The sequence below is a fragment of the Chiloscyllium plagiosum genome, chromosome 21 (assembly GCF_004010195.1).
Source record: "Chiloscyllium plagiosum isolate BGI_BamShark_2017 chromosome 21, ASM401019v2, whole genome shotgun sequence".
In the NCBI taxonomy this organism is placed as follows: Eukaryota; Metazoa; Chordata; class Chondrichthyes; order Orectolobiformes; family Hemiscylliidae; genus Chiloscyllium; species Chiloscyllium plagiosum.
The window spans coordinates 49,959,127-49,976,185 of NC_057730.1; the positions used below are offsets into that span (position 1 = coordinate 49,959,127).

The window sequence follows — 17,059 nt, forward strand, 5'->3', positions numbered from 1 at the left end:
TATGGGGCAACTTTTTCACACAGAGGGTGGTACGTGTATGGAATGAGCCGTCAGAGGATGTGGTAGAGGCTGGTACAATTGCAACATTTAAAAGGCATTTGAATGGGTATATGAATAGGAAGGGTTTGGAGGGATATGGGCCGGGTGCTGGCAGGTGGGACTAGATTGGGTTGGGATATCTGGTTGGCATGGACAGGTTGGAGCGAAGGGTCTGTTTCGATGCTGTACATCTCCATGATCTATGACTCTATTTTATAAATAGAGAAAAAAAAGATAATTAAAGGCGAGGGGAGTAGCTAATGAGACACCAAAATCATCTTATGGAAGCAGAGAACCAGGTTGAGATACTGAGTATTTTTTAATCTATCTTCACAATAGTAGTGAATGTTGTCAACTTTTCAATAGAGAAGGCGGGAGCAAAAATGACAAGATGAGGCTTATTACATAATTGGCAGCACTTGAATGTAGTAAAGTTGCTCCATTCATATGGGATGGACTTGCAAGACCTTGAAGCAGGAAGAGACAGTTTTAAGCCCTTGAGTCTGTAGCGTACTTCAGTAAGATTACTTGATCTTTGACCACAATTCCACTTCAACGCTCTAGCCCCATAACTCTTGATGCTCCTTGACTTCAGCCTTGATGTTGTTTAAACACTATGCCCCAACAGCAGCCCTTGAATTCCAATGATCCACAATACTCTCAGTGAAGAACCTCCCCCTTGTTTTAGTATGAAATGATTAACTGCTCATCCTTGGACTGTGCCATCTAGCTCTTTACTCTCCTATCAGAGGAAACATCCTCTCAGCATTTACCCTTTCATATCCCTGAGAGGCTTTCAAGTTTCATTGAGATTACCTCTCATTTTCTTAAACTCCTAAGGGTATAATGCCGATCTGCTTATCTACTCATCATAGGACAATATTGCCATCCCTGGAAACAAGCTAGTAAACCTGTGCGGCAGCTCCTCCAATCCTTCCTGAGGTAAGCAGATCCTAACTGTACAGTTCTCAAGTGTAGTCTCACCAAAGTCCAACACAACCTTATTGAGACCTCCTCAATCTTGTACTACTATTGCCAATAACGTGACATTCACCTTCCTAATTGATTGCTGTACCTGGATTCTAACTCTTGCACTCAGACATCAAATCTCATTGAATGTCAACCTTAAAAGTTTCTCACCGTTCAACACATATTCACTTTTCTATTCTTCCTATGGGGAGGTCGTTGTGGGGCAATAGGTTGAGTCCTTGCCTCTGAACTGGGTTCTAGTCCCATTCCAGGACTTGGTGCCCATGGAAGGTGTGTCATAATGCAGTCAAGCAGGTTGATTATTAACATAAAACAGAGTTCTGCAGATCTGAAACAAAACCAGAAATTGCTGGCAAGACTCTATAGGTCTGGCATCATCTGTGGGGAGAAAGCAGAATTAATGCTTCGAATCCAGTGACTCTATCAGAACTGATAGCAGCTAGGAAAAAAAGTGGTATTTATGCTGAAGATGAGGTTGGGGTGGCGGGGGGGTGGGGGGGGGCACGGGAGGAGAGCTGAGCACATAGGTGGAGACGGAGCTCGTAAACAGAGAGATATATGAAAGCGATAGGCGAACAAGGAGTATAAGTATACACTTATGCAGCTTCTTTTCTGTTCTGGCCTACAATCAATAATCTCCTTGTTTGCACCCCCCACCCCCGTCTCGCGGATCCCTGTTGATTACTAACCTGTAGGTCCTTCTGATCGTCTTACAACATGCAATAAAAGTGGGAGAGTTCACTGGTCAGCTATGCTTAATGTGGAGTGTCACCCTTTAAGTGACAGCCTCCAGTGGTGACCTATTCCAGATAAATACTCGGCATGGAAATAAACCTAAACACATGGTCATGCACTAGGAGGTGAGAAAAGAGGGAAGAAGAAAAAGATCCTCCTACTAAAGTGGATAACTTCACGTTTCCCATGTACATTATTTGCAAACCAACTACTTACTCCCTTAACCTGCAAATATGTTCCTCACAACCATACTATCACTCGGCTTTATTTCAATATTCTGGGGCTAGTTTGGAATTTGGTGTACTTTGGAAGACCACCATCACATATTCCTTCCCTAGGCCATCACATTCAAGGGATTTGTCTTATTTTTTATCTGAAATTAAAAAAAACTCTATTGCAACTGGAATCAACTACAAAAGGGATACAATAAACAGGGCGAAAAAGTTGAGAGCAGCAGTCTGTTGCTTGGTCCAGTGGCAAGAGGTGTGTGTGTGTGTGTGTGTGTGTGTGTCCTCCTCCTCAGCTCCTTCTGTAGCCTCTTCCCCTCCTCCTCAGCTCCTTCTGTAGCCTCTTCCCCTCCCTCCTTCTTCTCAGGTGGTTTCTCATACGTCTTCTCCAAGGGCGTGACTGTCACTCCATCCCAAGTGGACATATCCACAGCTAGACTGCTGGCGTCTCCTTCTAACCTGAGGATTTTCCTGTACCCTCCATGAGACAGGATGCGGACCAGGGTCTGCGCTGTGAAACACACAGTGTCCTGCTTTTCCAGTGTCACCACTGTATGCACTCGGAGGTTTCCACTTTCACAAGAGTCTGCAATTCCAACTGATCCTGGCAGGAACAATCCTGCTGCAAGGAACTGTAGGCAGTGCCTGAAGTCAACATTGAGTGCCAACTGGATGGGTTGTTCATTACAATGGAATTGCCCAGAAGGTCAATGATCCAATGTGTCAAAGGCTCAAATCCAGGAAACCGACATCTCAAATCCTTCATCAGCTGTATCAGCACTTTTACTGTGGACTGAGACGAGTTCTCTTCAAACCAATGGGCGTGTCGGATTGCTGCCAGAGCACTCTACAAGACTTTGATGTCCAGATGGAACTCTGGGTCAAGGTTACGTAGGTTGGGTGGGACAGTGGTGATGAGGATTTTGACAGTGGCATCAGGAGAGCTGATCTCAAAACGAGTCTCATTGGTGAACTCAGAGGGTTCCTGTGCCTGGAGAATTTCTGCCACTTTGTTACCCAGAGCAACAACAGCTTCCAAAGTTGGCGAGATCTTTAGATGACAACAAGATCAGCAACATTATGATCTGTCATCATTGTTCCTTTCTTGTAGGAGCCAACTTGACACACTTTCTTGATATGCACTTCAAAGTTGCCTGGAGCCACAATCAGATTATCAATCACATTGTTAATCTAGGTAACTAAAGCTAGTATGGAGGCCTGTTCAGATGGAGTGGGGACAGATCCTGGTTCTGTTTCAGTAAGGCTTCACTCAAAGTGGTTTCATCAGGGGCAGGCTTCACTCAGGGAAAGGTCATTTCACACACATAAAAGTCGAATGGGATGTGAGGGACAAATGGTCTGAACCTCATTTTTCCTTTGGCAGCTCCAAAACTTCCAGAACAAGATTTGTCTCATTTTAATCTCTTTACAACTCCAATACATCTCAACTGGCATTAATTACTTTGGGTTCCTTACTGTCATTGGTCTCTCAGATCCTCACTCTTTTTGATATGCATCCGAGGTTGCTGAAGGAAGTAAGGATGGAAATATTGGCGGTTTCGCCCACAATCTTTTGATCCTTATTGGATATGAGAGTGATGCCAAAAGGCTGGAGGGGTGCAAACGTTCTAAAAAGGGAAGAGAGCTGATCTTGGTAACTACAGGCTGATCAGCTAATGATAGGGCTAACACTGGAGCAGTGCTTTGCAAACCTTGGCCCACAGTGATTCTGTTTCGAGGCTCGGAAATTATTGTGACCCCTCAGTGTGAACGGTGAGAGTGCGAGCCTGTTAAAGTGGGAGCACGGCTGGTGTAACTTGGTCTCAGTCCCATTACAGCCTCCAAACTTGCAAACCCAAAAATCTAGCTCTGGGCCTCCCCATTTTGGGAAGCCCTGCCCTAGAAATTATATTCTGGGAAAATTAATTGTCTTTTGGAAAGCCACACATGAAAAAATGACAGTCAATATGAATTTGTCGCAGGTAAATCATGTCCTCCAAATGTGAGGGAGCTACTTGAAGGGAAGGTTGATAAAGGTAATGAATTTGATGTTGTGGATTTGGATTTTCAAAAGATGTCTTATAAAGTTAATCGGTTTATTAGCAAAACTGAAGCTCATTAGAGATACAAGGCAACATGAAGACATGTTTATAAGAGATAGAAAGCAGAGATGAATGGTGAATGGTGGGAGAGAGGGTGGGGTGTTTTGGTCACAGCTGATGAAGTTAGAAATCTAGAATGGAGTTAAAATACCTGCCTAAATTATGATGTAAAGTCTCAATGATACTGCAGAGTGAAGCTGGAATTGTGTGGATCCTGTATCAGACATTTAGGTAAAGATTAAGTTCATCATCAGCATTAATTTAGCACTGAGTTTACAGCATTTGGGTGGAAATCATTAGTACCAAACACTTGATTATAAATCACTACAGGCAGTTCGAACTTGTCGGAGTTATCAGCTGGACACTACTCTGCAGTTCTTCCTCCAGCTCTTTTATTATACATTTAATATTCTGATATACATTTAATATTCTGATATACAGTTAACATACAGTTAAACAGTTAATATACTGATATACAAGTTAATATACAGTTAAACAGTTAATATACTGATATACAGTTAACATACAGTTAAACAGTTAATATATTGCACAGAATCATAGCCTTAAGATATTAGCTGACAGCATTGTGTCATTTAAGAGTTGGGTAGTATCGATAGATGGACAAAGCACTTGTGATTTTATGGTACATTATCCACTAAGTACAAGGAATTACTCTTTCATTAGAATTCAACTTGCTTAACCAGTCAACCGTTATTTTTCACACTTGACTTCCAAGAAATCTTCTAATCTGGAGCAGGGGAGGCAGGCAAAACACAGCCTTTTACACCTTTATTTTGCCAAGTAAGTTTTAAAATATTCATTCCTCATTGAATGTAAGTGTCACTGGCTATGCCATCATTTATTGCCAATCCCTAATTGCCCTTGAGAAGGTAATGGTGAGCCACCTTGCAGTGTACAAACACATGCAATACTGTCTGGGATGGAGTTCCAAATCTTGACCCAACAAAAGTGAAGGAAATGTGATATATTCCCATGTCAGATCATACATGACTTGAGGGGAACTTGCAGGTGATGGTGTTCCCATGTACCCGCTGCCCTTGTTCTTCTGAGTTCACGGGTTTGGAAGGTGCTGTTGGAGGAGCCTTGGTGAGTTACTGCTGTGCATGTTGTTAATGGTACACACTGCTACCACTACGCGACACTAATGAAGGAAGTGAATGGGGTCGGCAATGGATAGAATGTCAACCAAGTGGACTGGATTGGGCTAAACATTTTGAGTATTATTGGAGCTGTACTTATCCAGGCAATTATTCCATCACACTCCTGATGTGTGCCATCATAAGCCTGACTTGTACCTTGATGGGGAACGGGTTTTCGGTAGTCAGGAGGTGGGTAACTTGCTGCAAAATTCCCAGCCTCTGACCTGCTCTTGTAGCCACAGAATTTATACGGCTGGTCCAGTTTAGTTTCTGGTCAATGATATCCCTGAGGATATTGATAGTAAAGGATTCAGTGATGGTAATGACATTGATCATTAAGAGGGAAATGGTTAGATTTTCTCTTGTTCAAGATGGTTTCTCTGTGATCCAAATGTTACTTGCCATCACAAATTTGAAATTTAAATTATGAAGGGCAAGACAGGGTAGACTGGAAAAATGCCCTTCTTTTAGTGGGGGGATCAATGACAGGGGGGTAGGTTAATGGTAAGAAGCAGGAGGTTTGCAGGTGATGTTATGAATTTATTTTTTACCCAGAGGATGGTGGGAATTTGGAATTCATTGAATTGTATGGCTGGTCAAGTTAGAAACCCTCATAACATTGAAGGGGGATTCAGATACTGTGGGCCAGATGTTGAAATTGGGATTAGAAATTTAGGTGGCTATTTTTCAATGGTGCAAACTAGATGGACTGAGGGCCACTTTCTGTGCTGTAGACCTCTATGACTGTAGTTGTCTAGGTCTTGCTGCATAGCAACACAGACTGCTTTGGTATCTAAGATAGTACTGAGCATTATATAATCATTGTGTGCTGGAGGGAAGGTCATTGATGAAGCAAGTGAAGGCCATGACACCATCCCGGGAAACTGCTACAATAATGTTCTGAGCTGAGTGATTGACCTCCAACAACTACAGCCATCTTCCTTTGTGTCAGGTCTGACTCCAACAAACGGACCATTTTCCTCCTGATTCTCATCGACTCCAGTTTTGCTCGGGCTTCTTGATACCACAGTTGGTTTAGATGCCACCTTAGTATCATTCTTCCTTCAGCTCTGGAGCTCAGCTCTTTTGTCCATGTCTGAACCAAAGTTGTAATGAGGTTAAAAGCTGAGAGCCCTTGCAGAACCCAAACTGTGTATCAGTGAGTGGTTCATTACTTTTCAAATACTGCTTATAACACTGTTGATAATCTTTTGTATCACTTTACTAATGAATGACACAGATTGATAGCGAGTACAGTAATAGGCCAAGGTGCTTTTGCTCTGCTTTTTGTACATAGGATACAGCTGGGCAATTTTCCACAAGGTTGAGTAGATGCTAGCGTTGTAGCAGTACTGGAACAGCTTGGCTAGGAGTATGGTGAGTTCTAGAGCACAAGTTGTCAGTAGTATTGCCAGAATGGTATAAGGGCCTATACCCTTTGCAGAGTTCGGTACCTTCAGACATTCTGGATATCACATGGAATGGACTTAATCTTTTGAAGACTGGAATCTGTGATGCTGGGGACTCCAGGAGGAAGTAATGGTAGATCATCCACTCATAACTTTTGGCTGAAATTTAGAGTCATAGAGTCATACAGTATAGAAACAAATCCTTTTGTCCAACCCATCCATGCTGAACATAATCCCAAACTATGTTTTTGGATTAGTGGTGCTGGAAGAGCACAGCAGTTCAGGCAGCATCCGAGGAGCAGCAAAATTTACGTTTCGGGCTTCCTGATGAAGGGCTTTTGCCCGAAACGTCAATTTTGCTGCTCCTCGGATGCTGCCTGAACTGCTGTGCTCTTCCAGCACCACTAATCCAAAATCTGGTTTCCAGCATCTGCAGTCATTGTTTTTACCTATAATCCCAAACTAAACCAGTCCCACTTGCCTGCTCCTGGACCATATCCCTCCAAACCATTTCTATTCACGCTAGGCTGCCACAGCATTGAGGATGAGGATTTTGTGGAACCTCCAACTGTCCTGTTAGTTGTTTAATTGTCCATCACCATTCAAGAGTGGGTGTGGCAGGACTGCAGGGCTCAGATTTGATTAATTCGTTATGGAATAGCTTAGCTCTATCTGTTGTGTGTAGTTTCCTTTGTTCGAATGCAAGTAATCCTGTATTGTAGCTGATCTGGGTTGATGCCTAATTTTTAATTATGCCTGTTGCTGCTTCTGGCTTGCCCTCCTGCACTCTTTATTGAACCAATCTTGATCTCCTTGACTCATTGGCAGAATGGGGGGTTATGTTGGGTCAAATACGAATTGTATTTGAAAATAATTTTTCTGCTGTTGATGGCCCTTAGCGCCTCATGGATGCCATGATTTGAGTTTCTAGATCTCGAGATGAAGTCTGTCCTATTGACAGGGGTTGGTACTACCAATGTAACGTATTCACAGTATCAAAGTAGGCCATTGTCTCCACAATGACTGTACAGCGTTCACTTTGACCAATACTGTCAATACTGTCATCTATGTCAGGTAGATGGATGAGGATGAGGTCAAGTAGGTGTTTCCCTCTGTTTGGTTCTCTCACCACTTACCACCGACCCAGTCTAGAAGCTATGCCTTTTACCTTTGACCATCTTAGTCAGTGGTGTTGCTACTGAACCACAATTGGTGATGGACATTGAAGTCACCCACACTTCATACATTCAATATCTGATGTAGTGTTCAAAATGGAGGAGAAATGAGTCATCAGTTGGGGCAGGAGGAGTTCATGAGGGCAATACATGGGAATCAGCAGGAGATTTCTTTGCTTACGCTTGACTTGATGCTATGTGACCTCATGGGGCCTGGAGTCAATACTGAGAAACCCAAAGGCATCCCTTCCAGGTAACATTTTGCCGCCATCTCTAAAGGGTCTGTCCTGCTGGTGGATGATTGTGATGTCTGGCACAGACTCACTGATTACTATTTGAGAGACAACGTCAGACTGTTGCTTGACTTGTCTGGAAGAAAGCTCTCTCAATTTTGATGCAAGCCCTTGATGTTTGTAAGGAAGATCTGAAAGGGCTGTGATTGCCTTTGTTATTTCCAGTACATTGGTCAATGCCAGGTGGTCCAATTAGTTTCATTCTTCTGTATCGAGTTCATTGGGGTTTAAGACCGTAAAGCATAGGAACAGAAATAGGCCTTTCCGCCTATCCAGATTCTAGATTAGAGTGGTGCTGGAAAAGCACAGCAGTTCAGGCAGCATCCGAGGAGCAGGAAAATCAACATTTCAGGCAAAAGCCCTTCAGGAATAGAGAACGCTGTGCTTTTCCAGCACCACTCTAATCTAGAATCTGGTTTCCATCATCTGCAGTTCTTGTTTTTACCATTCGGCCTATCCAGTCTTCTCTACCATTTGATGAGATTATGAATAATCTGAAAAATGACAATTCCATTTTCTTGCCTTTTTCCCGTAGCCCTTGACACTGATGATACATCTGAGTGATGTCCCAAGTTAAGGGCCATAAAATCCCATCACCCCAACTGATGAATCAGTTATCCTCCATTTTGAACACTACTTCTGCTATTGAATGCATGCTATGTAGGTGACCTCAATGTCCATCACCAATTGTGGCTCAGCAACAACACCACTGACTAAGATGGTCAAATTTAAAGGGCATAGCTTCTAGACTGGGTCTGTGGCAAGTGATGGGGAACAAAGAACAAAGAACAAACAAAATTTACAGCCCAGGAACAGGCTCTTTGGCCCTCCAAGCCGATCCAAGTGGGTGGCACCATGGCACAGTAGTTAATACCGCTGCCACACAGTGCCAGAGACCCGGGTTCAATTCCCTCCTCAGGCGACTGACTGTGTGGAGTTTGCACATTCTCCCCGTGACTGCGTGGGTTTCCTCCGGGTGCTCCGGTTCCCTCCTACAATCCAAAAATGTACAGGTTAGGTGGATTGGCCATGTTAAATTGCCCGTAGTGTTAGGTGAAGGGGTAAATGTAGGGGAATGGGTCTGGGTGGGTTGTGCTTCGGCGGGTCGGTGTGGACTTGTTGGGCCAAAGGGCCTGTTTCCACAATGTAAGTAATCTAAGTAAAGTCCACTGTCTAAACCTATCGCCCAATTCCTAAGGATCTGTATCCCTCTGCTCCCCACCTACTCATGGATCTGTCCAGACACACCTTAAATGAATCTACCGTGCCTACCTCTGCTGGCAATGCATTCCAGGCACCTACCACCCTCTGTGTAAAGTACTTTCTGCGTGTATCCCCCTTAAACTTTTTATCTCTCACCTTGAACGAGTGACCTCTCGTTATTAAATCCCTCACCCTGGGAAAAAGCTTATTTCTATTCACCCTGTCCGTACCCTTCATGATTTTGTAGACCTCAAACAGGTCCCCTCTCAATCTCCTTTTATCTAATGGGGAACCTTATCAAACACCTTACTAAAGTCCATGTATATGACATCTGCAGCCCTTCCTTCATCTATCAACTTGGTCACTTCCTTAAAGAACTCCATTAAGTTGGTATGGCACGATCTCTCTCACACAAAACCATGTTGCCTATCGCTGAGAAGCCCATTCTTTTCCAAATATAAATAGACTTTATCCCTCAGTACCTTCTCCAACAACTTTCTCACCACTGACATCAGGCTCACTGGTCTGGGAAAGGGGAAAGGCCCTTCGGCACAACAAGTCCACACCAACTCTTCGAACCGTATCCCATCCCATCCCATTCCTCATTACTCTCCATTTACCTCTGACTAATGCACCTAACCTACACATCCCTGAACACGATGGGCAATTTAGCATTGCCAATTCACCTAACCTGCACATCTTTGGATTGGAGCACCCGGAGGAAACCCGCACAGACATGGGAGAGCGTGCAAACTCCATACGACAGTCATTCAAGGCTGGAATTGAACCTGGATCCCTGGTGCTGTAAGGCAGCAGTGCTAACCACTGAGCCACTGTGGCACCACAGAGTCACATATAGGCCAGACTAGGCAAAGCTGGCAGATGTCCTTCCCCAAAGATTGTTGTGAACCAGATGGATTTTTGTAACCAGTGGTTGCATGTTCAGCATTAAACTAGAGATTTTAATTAAACTTTTTTTTAATTGAATTCAAATTTCACCATCTGCCTTGATGGGCTTTGAGCCCTTGTCCGCAACACATTAGTCTGTAGCTCTGGATGTGACAACATCATTATGTCTCTGCCTCCCCAATTTCACTTAAAAGGCAGGGCCATTAGTAACTGATCCGAGATGACAAACTTTGTCAAATAGCCTCTTGACAGGTGATATTCAAATAGTCTGATAGCCGTCTGAAATGATAATCAGCAGGTATAAATGATTTTAATGAAAGGCAAGGTGTTTGTTATGTGCTGTACTCTGTTGCTTTACTGCTGAAAGCAGTGTTATAATAACAGTGCCTTTGATATAAATTGCCTCACAAAATGTGCTTGTACTGTGAATCACATTGCCTTATTGATGAGACAGAATGGCAGCAACAGGAAGGAAGGAAAAGGAAGCAAATCTTTTACTCTGGGTCAAATCTTGTGCATCCTGCCCCATGGGCCCAAAGACCTGTGGGTGAAGAATTGGTCTGTCCAGTCACGTGAAGACCCAAAGCAGAAACTCATCACTCTGTGTAGGCATCACTCTTGAATCCAGGAACAGACAGTGGCTTATTTACATCATCCAAATAATTGTGATTCAGAAACAGAAATTGTTGGAAAAGCTCAGCAGGTCTGGCAGCATCTGTGGACAGAAATCAGAGTTCGCGTTCCAAACAGTTCTGAGGAAGGATCCCTGATTTCTCTCCACAGATGCTGCCAGACCTGCTGAGCTTTTCCAGCAATTTCTGCTTTTGTTTCTGATTTACAGCGTCCATTTTCAGTTCTTATTTAGCATTGTGAATTAATCTATTGTCTGCAATTGAATAGATTTTAGCTCATGCTAGTTTATTAACAGTAAAACTTCTTTGCTTGAGACAACCTTGCAAAATTCCAGGATTTCAGTTTTAATTTTCCTGGTATGTGTCCATTGCCGTACATTCTTCAGCTCCCACTGGGAACAATGTTCCTTATTTTACCTTACTTTGGATGCCGCCATTTGTGTGAAAGACTGTTTTAGGTAAGATTTGTCAGTACTTTTAAGTAAGATACTTGAAGTTGATCACCACCCACTATCTGAGTGCTACTCTGCCTGGGCAGCATGCATGCCCTGAGCTGATTTTCATTCTATTGGTATTAGTGGGTTTCACTAATTTAGCAGTTTCTGTAAATAGCATGTGTTCCACCTCCAATCAATTGCTGTAAACTTGAAAATCTCTTTCACCTACAATGAATTTCAATCTTTGGAACCAAATCATCACTGAATTCCTTTTCCACAACAGCAGCTAGAAACTCTCAAAATTCCTCCCAAGCCTTATTTCACTTCATTGGACAGCGACCAGTTGGCCTGAGATTTGCTAGTCTTTAACTGAGTTATCTTTATCTCATGAAATTCAAAGTCCTCCAGGATGTTTCATGTGCTCAAAAGCATTGTATATTGGGTATTATTATTGATAAATACCGAGCAAACACCTCAAAGTGAAAAAAAAGACAAGAATTAATGAAAGAGTATATCGATTAAGAGAAAAGAAGTGTTAAACAAAGTAGAACTTTGAAAATGTTTTCAAACAACATCTTAATATTGCACATGGGTATGCAGTCTGATAAAATGGAAAGTGAGCATGTACTATTACAATTGGATTGTTGGTGTCAGCACACATATGGTAATATTTTCACCCTTGACTCACTTGGTGTATTTATTATCGATTTAATCATTGTATGCAGACTTCCTGAATTTCCTGGGGGCAGGCAGTGACTGGACCACCGTGTGGTTTGTGCCATGCCCATCAGTAGGATCAATAGAGAAGGTAAGGTGAGCTGCTCAGGTAGTGACCACTGCACTGCTTAGTCTGTGGAAATCAATATAAGGTTCATGCGATCAAATGTCTCCTCTCATTGTTTATTCCAATGAGATCACTTTGCACTCTTCTGAACTCCAGACAACATCAGCCTATTCTACTTTATGGCGTGTAAACAGGTTTTCTTGTGTACTGTCTTAGTCAAGGTGTTGCATTGTATCCCACAGCCAGTATGTCAGTACAAGTTTCGATCTTCACTGTATGACAGCGTGTGATCTGAGGATATAAAACTCTCATGCTTTATCTTACTGAGGATCACTTGAAGCATGACATTCCACTGGAATCTTGCTGCTCTATTGTAACCTGAGAGTCTAATGTCCTACCTCCTCCCTTCATGATTTTGTAGCCTTCATCTCTCTTCCAACTCCCCCAACCCTTTGCAACTTCCGTGTCACCTCCTTGTGGTCTTCCTGTCTTCTCCCAACCATGTTCTGATCTCCTTGTAGTCCTCCCATCCACACATGCACACAGACAGACACACACACACACAACACGCGCATACACACATAGACACATGGACACACACATCACACACACACACCACGCACTTATCCACGCATACAGACACACACACAAACACACACCCACACACACAGACAGACATACAGACGCATGCATACACACACCACATGTACACCAGCACATACAGATGCACATACCCACACATATACAGACACACACAAGATACATGCGTAACACACATACTCACCAGATACACATGCGCACACACACACACAACACACACATGCGCACACACACACACATGCACATCTCCCATATACACATATGCACGAGCATACACAGATAAACACACCAGATATACGCACACACTCAGAAGGCAGAAGCAAGTAAGCGGTCCTATCACCATATCACTCAACCATATTGGCCTATATGATGCCCGACTTCCAAATTTGGATCACATGATGCAAGTGGATGCATTCCCCATCACCAAAGAACAAGGTGTTTAGCTGCAAAAAAGGACCAATGCTTCAATGAATAGACACCTGGTGTGCATACAACGTACAACAAAGATGCTGAGGATCTGAAACCAAAATAGAAATTGCTGGAGAAGATCTGGCAGAAGCCTTATGGAGAGAAAGCACAGTTAATGTTTTGAGATCAATGACGCTTTGTCTGAAGAACAGTCACTGGATTGAAACATCAACTTTGCTTTCTTTTCACAGATGATGCCAGATCGGCAGAGTTTCTCCATTAGTTCCTGTCTTGGTGCAGATATTGTCATTTTGTGTGGCTTCCACAATTTTGAAGTCTTGACTCTGAGGTGTGTGTTTTTGGGACTCGGGGGAATCTTGCATCTGTCTAGGAATATTGATGTGGTCTCATAAGAGAGGGCAAAGGCCTTGGTGACATGTGAAAACAAGGGCTGTAGTGGTATCTCTGGGCCAGTGAGGTGATGGGCAGATGGAGCAGAGAGTTTGGAAGGGGCAAATCTGCATAGTACCACCTTGTCCTACAAAGAGAGAAGGAAGAACACTCATGATTGTGTTGTGCTATGTTTGGGTGATGGTCACAACTGAATTGCTAGCGGCATACGGATTTGGTGTAATCTGGATGTGAGGCTGGCATCATCAGAATGTATGTGAAAGTGAACAAATTATCTGGATATTGTGGTGTGAGTCAAGAGCGCTGGACTTGCTGATGAATGAGTGATGGTAGTGAGAGACATTGGGCAACATGAGACATTGCTGTTGGTGTGGGTCAGATCTCCCATATAAAGCATGCATAAATTGATCTTGATCGTCAACATTTTATGAGTTTGCTGCGAAGTCTTAGGAATTGATTTCCCTGGCTACTGCGTTTACTATCTTTCACCTGTACTCCACGAAGACCTCCAGACGCCTCATGTAAACGTGGCATCTCTATTCTCGCCCACCTTTGCACTCTGGCTTCCAAGGCCGCATTCAGGATCCTTTCTGGTCTTCAAATGTTCTTGCATACAATTGCAGCAACAGTATTCAGCAGCTTCCTCCTGTAATGTAATGTCACTTAGGGGAGAAAGTGAGGTCTGCAGATGCTGGAGATCAGAGCTGAAAATGTGTTGCTGGAAAAGCGCAGCAGGTCAGGCAGCATCCAGGGAACAGGAGAATCGACGTTTCGGGCATTAGCCCTTAGGGTCAGACTGCCTTTAGGAACAGCTGCAGCACATGTTATTAGTGCATGTAACTTGCCCCCCACCACTGAGGTAGCCAGTGGCAAAGGAACTGCTTTCTTCAATAATACTTTCAGGGATAAATGAGGAGACAGCACTAGATCTTCGCAGCCACCCACTCTGATTTGCAACCTTCCTAAGCCCAGGGAATGATGCACGCCAATATTTAACCCTATGGACTTGTCCCAAGTCCTCATTTCCATAGATTTTACAGAAAGACAGAGGTTGTAATTATAAATCATTTAATTCTTCGAACAAGTGCTCCACAACTAATAAAGTATTTCCATGTATTGTCAGCTGAAATCCAGGTACAGTTCTCCGATTCTGTGATTGTATCAACTTCCAAATGGACACTTCCAAACAGGGCTAGCAGTGAAAATACTGACATCATTCTTACTGACCCATATCAGTTCTACTAAGAAAGCCCTCTTGAAATCTTTAGCTTATTTATACAATGCTGCCTACTCAAAGTATTCCAAAAGCAGGACATGGATATGAGGATTTTATTCTTGTAATTGTTTTTTTTTTGCTCATTTCAGATGGTTCAAGAATGTTTATATCACCGTGAAAAAAGAATAGGTATCGATTTGGTCCATGATGAAGTGGAGACCCAACTACTTGAGGTGAGTTACTCACAGAGATACTGATGCCTCTATGGACATGAGCAAATTCACATCTGGACAGGCTGTAGGAGCTCATTAGTACTTCCAATAGATTCCAAGTTTTACCAGCAGCTAGAAACCCTCCATTGTCCATTCAGTACCAATGAACAAAACTAACTTCTTGCACTGTTTGTTACTGTAAAGCTTCATTGACAATTCAATGATTGACTTTAAACTCCCATATTTCATTGCCACTATCTGTATTAGAATGTAGTCCCAAGAGTTGGTAAAACTGCACTGCAGTCTATTTGCTGAATGAAATGAAAGTATTTTGAGAAATGAATGCGCACTGTAGCCTTCATGCAGTTTTATATGTCAGACAGTTATATAGCGGGAGATAATAATGAATGATTCGGAGTGACATATACTGCAGGAGCACAATCAAGGGGTCTGAGTGGTATCATAAATAAGCCAGGGATCAATGGAGCCCTGAGATTAATGCCTTTCACTGCTCATTAATTATCTGATTATTGCAACTTGTATTTCAATGATATAAACTGCCTGAACAGTCATAAACCCATTAGCTCGTGCATGCATCTTGTAGCTCAGCCCTGTTCATTGACCAGCGTGAATTTATCAGAAAATGATTCTTTTTTTTTGGCCTGCATTGCCTACAGATAGGCTGGCATCAGCGGGTTGAGTGTTAATGAAATTGAGAGTGAATCTCTTTGCACACTTGTGAGATGAATAACTGGATCATCTCTTGATTCGTGACTTATAGATTTGGTCTAGACAAACTTTTCTGCTTTGGTTTTTCGCTATGGTGATTAAGGTTGAACATTAGCTGTGGAAAACCTGATTTGCAGCAGAATCAGTTTACTTTTTGTCTACAAAGTGCAGTTTCAATTAACTGAAATCCGTGTGAAATAGATATTGCCTCTAACAACATCTTGCATTGATGTAGCACCTTAAAATGTCTCATCGCACTTCACAGCAGAGCAATCAAGCAAAATGTAACTTTTTTAAAATCATGGGATGTGGGCATCGCTGGCTGGGCCAGCACTTATTGCCTGTCCCTAGTTGCCCCTTGAAAAGGTGGGGGTGAGCTGCCTTCTTGAACCCCTGCCGTCCAATTGTTGGTTGACCCACAATGCCCTTAGGGAGGGATTTCCAGGATTTTGACCCAGCGGCAGTGAAGGAATGGGGATATAGTTCCAAGTCAGGATGGTGAGTGGCTTGAACAGGAACTTGCATGTGGTGGTGTTCCCATGTATCTGCTGCCTGTGTGCTTTTAGATGGAAGTGGTTGTGGGTTTGGATGGTGCTGTCTGAGGATCTGTGGTGAATTTGTGCAATGTACATTGTAGATAATGCAAGCTGCTACTACTGAGTGCTGGTGGTGGAGTGACCAAATATTAAGGATGTGGTGCCAATCAAACAGGCTTAAAGATCTGTTGGGACAGGAGATCGATATTTGGGCGAAAGACAATTTTTTTCCTCAGGACTTAAGGAAGAAGAGAAAGATAGAAACCTTAAGAGCTAGGGAAAGAAAATTCCAAACTTTAGGACCAAAGCAGAGCTGCCAAAAACGGATTGATGAAAACGGAGATAAGCAGAAAGTTAGAATTATAGGAGAGTGGAGATTTTAAAAAGGCCTTGAGGAAGTTATACTGACAGGGGCAGGTGAGGCCAAGGGAAGATTTGAAAAGGGCAAAGGTTATAGAATTGATGTGAAGCTGAATTAATGGACAATGTGGATCACTGAGTAGCAGATGTGATGGATGAACAACCCTTGGTGTGGGTTAAGATTTGAGTGGCAGAGTTTTGGACGAGGTCAGGTTTACAATCCTTCCTCAGTATTGAACTTTGATATGTTATGAATGAGAATTCCTCTTTGTGGAAATTTCTGTCTGCAGCCAAGTTCCAGAGAAGCATCAACCACAGCGTTAGAGTTGATTGCAAAGTACAGAGCCTTCACTGCCAATTTTCATGATCTGAATATTGATTCCTGATGCCAAGCACAGATGGCACGTTTGAAATCTGAAATGCATGAAAAATCCAGAATGCCGACCTATGTCTCATTTGATGGCACAGTACCTGCCACTATGTGTTATTTTA

General features: G+C 42.9%; 1 protein-coding gene and 1 pseudogene across 6 annotated transcripts in view; one reads left to right on the forward strand and one right to left on the reverse strand.

The window, feature by feature from the left end:
- LOC122560853 (tektin-3-like) overlaps positions 1 to 17,059 on the forward strand; it is a 79,288-nt gene that overhangs the window by 4,207 nt on the left and 58,022 nt on the right. For all 6 annotated transcript variants that reach the window (XM_043712020.1, XM_043712022.1, XM_043712025.1 and 3 more), the window contains exon 3: positions 14,880 to 14,963. In XM_043712020.1, the coding sequence (XP_043567955.1) occupies positions 14,880 to 14,963 (84 nt within the window). The remainder of the gene's footprint in view (positions 1 to 14,879; positions 14,964 to 17,059) is intronic.
- LOC122560417 lies at positions 2,171 to 3,322 on the reverse strand (annotated as a pseudogene).